This window comes from Lycium barbarum, chromosome 11 (assembly GCF_019175385.1).
Source record: "Lycium barbarum isolate Lr01 chromosome 11, ASM1917538v2, whole genome shotgun sequence".
Lineage (NCBI taxonomy): Eukaryota > Viridiplantae > Streptophyta > Magnoliopsida > Solanales > Solanaceae > Lycium > Lycium barbarum.
The window spans coordinates 101807071-101814801 of record NC_083347.1 but is presented as its reverse complement, the minus strand read 5'-3'; the positions used below and the strand labels follow the sequence as shown (position 1 = coordinate 101814801).

At 31.5% G+C, this 7731-nt stretch overlaps 1 protein-coding gene across 1 annotated transcript; it reads right to left on the bottom strand.

Annotated features, from left to right (window-relative positions):
* Positions 1–4100: 4100 nt before the first annotated feature.
* On the bottom strand, positions 4101–5660 carry LOC132617546 (elongation of fatty acids protein 3-like). The gene has a single exon (XM_060332564.1). It carries the CDS (start codon positions 5305–5307, stop codon positions 4432–4434), a length of 876 nt encoding a protein of 291 aa, XP_060188547.1. The 5' UTR covers positions 5308–5660; the 3' UTR covers positions 4101–4431.
* Positions 5661–7731: the final 2071 nt, after the last annotated feature.

Genomic DNA, 7731 nt, shown 5'->3' with positions numbered 1-7731 from the left:
TTGTCTATGACCTTTCTAATTTTTAATCATCACTCATGTTCACATGGGACTATTTCGGCTACTACATTATGATGTCATTATTTTAGATTAATTTCTTCTAAATTTCGTGGTACATTTGAACTATAAACTTATTTATTATTTTGTTCTACTCGTCAAAATGTAATCAATAAATTTTATTCTTGAACTAGTTATTAGTCTATTTTACAAAAATAGTTTCGGAAAAAATATTAACTTACTAAGTATTGGTTAATTTCATTAAGTAGCATCCTCTCTAGGGGGTTGTAACAAGTTTTGGTATCACTAACAATATTTGTTCCAAAATATTTGTCATTCCAGAAAAATCAGATAAAATTAAATTTTCTTTTCAACTTTACTCTCACTCCAATAAATATGAAAGTAAGGACTAAGGAGTAGTATTAAATTAAAATCAAATAATAAATAAAAATATTTAATTAAATTATTTTTTTAATTAAAATTTTCTTAAAGGGTGCAAAAGGAAAAAGTGACAAAAACGGAACGACTATTTCAATTTATTTCTAATTACGTGGTCAATGTTCTTTTTCGTAATTGTTGGATTTTAGCGTTCACAGCGTATAGGGAATGTAAATTGACAGTCATATGAAAGGGAACCGTTTCGGTCTATCTCTCTGTCCCAAAAAAAAAATGAAATAAACAATTTCTTAGATACAGTTAACCCACTTTAGACTAATAATTTTACATATTTAAAATTTATGTCCTAAGTTGTTTTTGTTGTTTTTCAAAAGAAAGAGGAAGAAAAGAAATTCAAGGACTAATGGGTCCTAATGGGTCGTTTGGTAAGTAGCTAAAATTATCCCGAGATTGGTAGGTAGCTAAAATTATCTCATGATTATAATCTCGGAATTAATTTATCCCACCTTTTGGGATAAGGTGGGATATCCCACCCTTGGGATTATGCTTTATTTTGTACCGTGTTTGGTAGGAGGTATAAATTTATCCTTTATCCCAGGATAAATTTATAGCTCCTACCAAACACGGTACAAAAAATCAGTGTTGGGATATCCCAGCCTATACCATGCACATATCGGCAATGTCAAAATATAGAAATGCTAGAAACATACTCCCTCCTGTTCAAAATAATTGTCTACTTAATCTTTTTCACTCCCCTTAAGAAAATACTAACTCTTAAAAAAAAGATAATTGGACTAAACTACCCTTACTTAAATACTACCTAATTAATATAGTTTGTTTTTGTTGATTATATAAAAACACATTTAACTAAATAAGGGTAAATTTAAAAGAAAATAATTAATTCCTTCTTGATTATGCAAATGCACATTTATTTTGAACCAAATAAAAGACTAAGTAGACACTTAGGAGCCGTTTGGACATGATTTCATCTCATGATTTTATCTCATGAGATGAAATCATGTTTGGACATGCAATTTGAATTTCTTAAATTGTAATTTTTTTTTATAAATATAAAGACCCCACAAGTTGTGAAAACCATCAAAATTTTCCCAATTTTTATACAATCTTACCAAATGAGTAAATCATAGTTCATAATAAAATTAATACGCTACTAGAAGGCCATTCTAAAAAATACAACATCAATTGATCAAACTTTAGTTCAATAAAAAAGAAAATTTAACATTAATAGTAATGTAACTACTTTTTAATATAATCCTCCCACATGGTACGAATAATATATCTACTAACTTATGGTTGGTAAACATGATTGGTAAATATATCTACCAACTTATGGGCCTTTTTTTACAAAATATAAACGTATGAGTCAAATTTTACATTTACATTTTTTAAAATCATGATTTCAAATCCCAAAATATATCTTTTTAGATGATTTGGAATTTCATCTCATGAGATGAAATCAGAGATGAAATCGCATGTCCAAATGCCTACTTACTATGAACCGGGGGAGTATCTACAAAGGGCAAAAGCACCAACTCCCATCTCAAGTATTTAAAGCTTGAAAAGGAAGATGGAAAATTAGATACAAAGGCAATTACGTTCATATCAGGCAATTAATAATACTTAACCTCAAAGGACAAAAGCAACAACTGCAGTTTAACAAGAAAATGACGGAGCGTCCTAAACTGTTCCTTAATGATAAAAGCTTAACGTAACCATGAAGAAAACAAATACACTTGCAAAATATAAGTCTCTTTTTCAAACATTAGAATTTATAGTTTTCTAAACAACTGATATTTGTTCGATCGGTTTGTGCCCACGTGATTATTTTATCATATACTTCAAACTCCTCATCTCGATAGTACATGATAACTATATTTAATAAGATTTAGACAAATAAAAAATATGATGAATAAAGCTTTATGTTTACTGAAATTTAAATTATGATCCATCATGATTTTCATCAGGTTGTCATGAACATTTACTACTTGGTTTACCAACACAAGGATTTAGCTATTCATCATTGAAAACTACAGTTACCTGAACCACTACTAGTTGTATACTTAGCACGGTCACCATTTTTTTTCTTTTCTTTTTTAATATAAGAAGCATTTAATTTTAGCGAGCAACATAAGGGCATTCTTCATCAATTATATCCTATAGAATACTAGTAAATCCTTTTTGTGAAGCCACATGGCCACAGTGAAGCTATGCCATATTTGTTAGTCCAGCAATAAATGTTTCTCTACATTCAAGATATTCTTACTTAGCCTAATTAAAATAACAAATATAGAGTAGCTCTATCTTTCTTCAATTAATATTGTACGGTGTTTTTACACTCCTTTTAAAAATTCACCCGCTCCTACAAAGTAAGATATTTTCACTAAATTAACCTTAATTAAATCATACCTATTTATTGTGGTTTTTTTTAGTTATATGAAGATCCAATTATCTAAAAATAAATTTTAAAAAGTAATTAATATGTTCTTGATTATGTAAAAAGCTATTTATTTTGCCCCAAGTAGAAAAGTTATAAGTACCATATAATATGCACATAAGAGAGTAAATTTTAATTAGATAAGAAATTCATCTAAAACTTTTTTATATTTATTAAAATTAAACCCGATTTTCCATAATTTTTGCTCATTCTATCAAAGATATTCCTTGTCTCGTACGTAACTTGAGCCAAAATATTAGGAAAGAAATCAATCTGGAAGAAACTCTTTATTTGTCCTTTACAATAAATAAGCCGTCAACAAAATCCAGCAAGCTACTCAAAAGTAACAATGCACAAAGTCATAGCCTATGTTATTAGGTCAACGTGACAATCATATTTACGGAGCACCAATAAAAGGACTAGCAACTAGCAAATGGACCAAGTCAGATTTTTCTTTTTCTTTTTGTCATGATTCAGTATTGTAATATTCATCACTTCCATTATTGGCTGCTGATTCTAAGTTGTATAAAGCTCTACACTTCTTGTGTCATAAACTTTACTACCACTTTGCATATACGTTGTGATCCGCAAAATAATTGTGATGAAATCCACTGTGATCACCGCCTTGTACTAATTGACAAGAAGTGCACCACCATAGTACATACTCCCAATTTATGCGCCATTCCAAAATAAATAACTTTTCGAATGACATACCCTTAAAAAGGTTAATTAAACACATTAAGCAAATGGTGAATTGTCGATATCACCCTTTTGCTTCTTCTCAAACTTTGCTTTGAAAAATATCCTTCTTTAATAATTTACTCCTAGAAAATGTAAAATAAAAAAAAAACCACATTAAGCAGAAGGAGAATTTAGAAAGAAAAGAAATAATTAATACATCTTTGGGCTTTAAAAAGTCAGTCATTTTGGATTATAAAAAGAGTGCCAGAAATTCATCAATATTGGAATGAAGGTAGTAACACTTTTCGCTTCCCAAAAATTAGTTTAATCAACTTTGAAACTAAATTTGATTAAATCAACTTAATATTTAAAAGTGAAAATTTAAATATTCAAAAATCATATGCAAAGTATCGAGTCATATTTCTTCTCATGTCAGTAAACAAATATGCTTTAAAATTTATACAGTTTAAATTTCGAAAAAGTAAAAATACCTGTAGGAAAGAGGGAGTACCTTCTTATTTCCTTCAATTAAAACTTCAAATCATAGCAATTAGCAGCACAAGGAAGGCCAATGAGCAACAAAGAAAAACTCTTCTATTGATAAAACCATGCTTCCCTTGTTTGAATGATAACAAAATTGAACAAATAACAGTAGCTTTAAAGCAACAACTCTTCACTTCTAATAACATCAATTAACTAGTACTCTTATATATTTATAATAATATACTCAATAAACGGATAAATCCTTATTCTTACCCCTTAACACAAATTTTTACAGTTCGATTTACAAAATCTCAAAGGGATACATGAGAAGTCTGGAAGAATATATACTAGTGCTAGTGTATATATATATATATATATAAAATTTCGTATTGAAAAAAAAAAAAAAAAACACAACACAGACCTCAAATATCCTTGTCTTTGACAGAGCCCAAAGTTGTTTCAACTTCTTCAACAGCACCAATTTTCTTCTTCTCTAAATGCAGCTTGACATAGAAATTAAGGAACAAGAATAGAATTGCACCATTGAGTACTGAATTTAGAACCCAAGCACCAATTCCATTACATCCACCTCGTAAAAAGTGCAACAAAAGTACCCCAACATGACACACGACGTTGCAACCTAGTAACACAATTTGACAGTGATTCACAAAGTGAAAACACTTGCTTGGTAATCCAACAGCAGTCCAAAACCTGTACCCGTATACCACGGAGTATATAAATGTTGTCAAAATGATAGCTAGAACTTGAAAAGATTGTGAGAATTCGAGCCACAGAAATGACATAAAAATGAGGATTGAGTGGTTGAAAAGTTGGAAAAAGGATAATTTACGACGTCTTATTACGGTGAAAAAAGTACGAAACGTGTGAAGAAAACGGGACAGGTAGAAAATGTAGGACCAGAAGAATACCCGACCCGAAGGCCGGGTACCTAAAGGGAAACAAAGGAGCCATTGGAACGGCGTCGTTTTATAACGACGCCAGAACCAGCGTGTATCCCGGATCTCTGCTGCAGCAGAGAGGAGGATACCCGCGAAGATAGTGAAGGAGATGAGGGCCATAGAAAGGGAATGAACGGCTGGGATTGGTCCAAGTGGTAACGGACGACGATGACGAAAAAGGAGGAGAAGGAGAAGGTGAAGGAAAACAGATATGATGATGTAAGCCGCTATGGAGGTGATGAGGAAGATCCACGTGTTGCCCCATGATTGGCTATGTGTCCATCGAAAACCCACGATGGATGGGTGTTCAGAGAGGTAATAACGTAGGGTTTGAATCATCGTTGGAGATTCTAGATATGAATTAACCCTACAAATGAAATAGGAATTGAAAGAGTTTCCAGGCAGATGGAAAAAATGGAAATTTGTTGAACGGAATCTATCGAACAAAAATATCTTCTCTGCCGGAACCGTTGGCCGGTTGCCGGAGCTAACGCCGGCAAAATCAGTACTTTTTCCTCTCTTTCTATTTCTTTTTTGGGTGTTTTTTCTATTTTACTATATGGTTGAATTGAAATGTGGATGAATGTGATAATTTGTTAGGAGAAAGAGGGGTCAAAATCGGGAGGACGGTGAATGACTGAAAACCCCACAGTTTTTTTGCGCCTCTGCTGCTTTACCAAACTTCCTTATTTATATGAACCAGGGATACCATGTATTTTGTATGTATAGGGTTTTAAGACTGGTAAGGACAAAAAATAGGAATGAACAGGAGGGATATTCTTTTTATAAAAAACTTTATGGGGGATGTTGAGATGAGGAAAATGAAAAAAAAAAAAAAAAAAACATTTTGTTTAGAATCGAATAGTGGACGTTTAAAATACAAAGTAATCGTCTATTTATTTTTTAAAAAAGGACCAAAAATATTTTTCAGATATTGAAAATAGGTCATAAATGCCCTTTATTATCTGTTGATCTAAAAATACCCTTAATGTTATTTTAGGTTCAAACATAGCCCTAAAACTAATTGACCAAATATTATGAAATTTAGGCAAAATACACCAACAACCCCTTAAACTTGTTAGTGAGTTTCATTTAGATACTCGAACTACGGTCTATTCTGATTAAGCACCCGAACACATGATAAAGTATTCCTATTAGACTATTCCAACTAAAATTTAAAAAAAGTTTATGCATGTGATCTTAAGCATTCATTATGTAGACAAATTAATCACTTATAATATGTCACCTCCTTTAATTATACGCATTAGCCTCAATGAGCCGTAAAACTAAGACATGCAATTATCTACATAATAGATGCTTGAAAAAATGCGCAAAAACTTTTTCAATTGGAACAGAGCAGAGTTCGAGTGTTTAAATGAAATTCACTGGCAAATTTAAGAGGTCGTCGATGTATTCGGCCTAAAGTGTAAGAATTTAAAATAGCTACTTATACTCTTTCTATCCCAAAATAAGTGTCACATAAGCAAAAAAGATTTATCCCAAAAAAGGTGTCACCTTAGGAGTTCAAGACAAAAATTGGCAAGTGTTTACAACAGTGTCCTTAACATTAAAGGGGTAGTCTTCTAATATTGCTCAACTCTAAAAAAATAACTTAATAAATAGAAATAGTGTAGTAAACTTCACATTGTATTTATTGATTTCTAGTGGGCGTGATTACACTTATTTTGAGATAGAGGGAGTACATTCTTAATGGGCAATTTGCAGGATTGCCCTTCGCTGGGGGTGGTTTTTAATTTTTACCTCTCAAATTGGTGATCTTTAAATTTTGTCCTTCAGGCAGAAATTCTGTCTCTGCCCATTCAAATTCTGCCTTAAGGCCCAAATTCTGGCATGAACAAATTTATAAAATTCTGTCTTGCTATTTTTTATTTTTTTTTACTGAGCTAGAGTTCGAACTCATAATCTCGATGTGTTAGGCGAAAAGTAAAACTTAAAGATCATCAATTTGAAGGATAAAAATTAAAGATCACCCCAAAATGAAGGACAATCCGCGCAAAAAAAAAAATCTTGGATGCTCATGAGTCATGACACAATGTGGGCCTGGACCTATTTTCACTTCCATGTTTATTTTTTAATTACAATTGAGTTATTTAAGCCATTGTGTTATTTTGGATTTATTTTTTATTCAGACTGCGATTATTATTGTTTAATTATGATTCTCTCAACATGGAGAATGTTATCGGGTGTGATCACGAAGTTCCAGATTTAGAGGGGTGACAATTTAGTTACCATTAGAACTCCTAAATTTAGGAATCATGTGTAATGTCTGGATAAAGTTTTGGGGTCAAAACAAAGGAGGTCATCTCCAAGAAAGTCGGCGGAAGAAGATATATTATCACTTGTTTCTTTCATTTTTTCAATATACATGAAACCGAGAGAATGGCTTATATATTTCTTAGGGTTTAAGAGCCTGTTTGGATGGGCTTAAAAAAAGCAGCTTATAAGCTGAAAACAACTTATAAGCTGCTTTAGATAAGCTAAGTTAAACGGGCTTAATTAATTTTTTTGGTTTATTTTAAGCATAAAATGACTTTAAGTTTGTCAGTCAAACACTCAAAAAAACTGAAAACAGCTTATAGGCAACTTATAAGCCAATCCAAATGGGCTCTAAGTAATACTTTCTCCGTTTCAATTTATGTGAACCTAATTAATTAACTGAACATAAAATTTAAGAAAAAAGAGAAGATTTTAAACTTGTGATGTTAAATGAGTCACATAAATTGAAATGGGAGAAATATACAT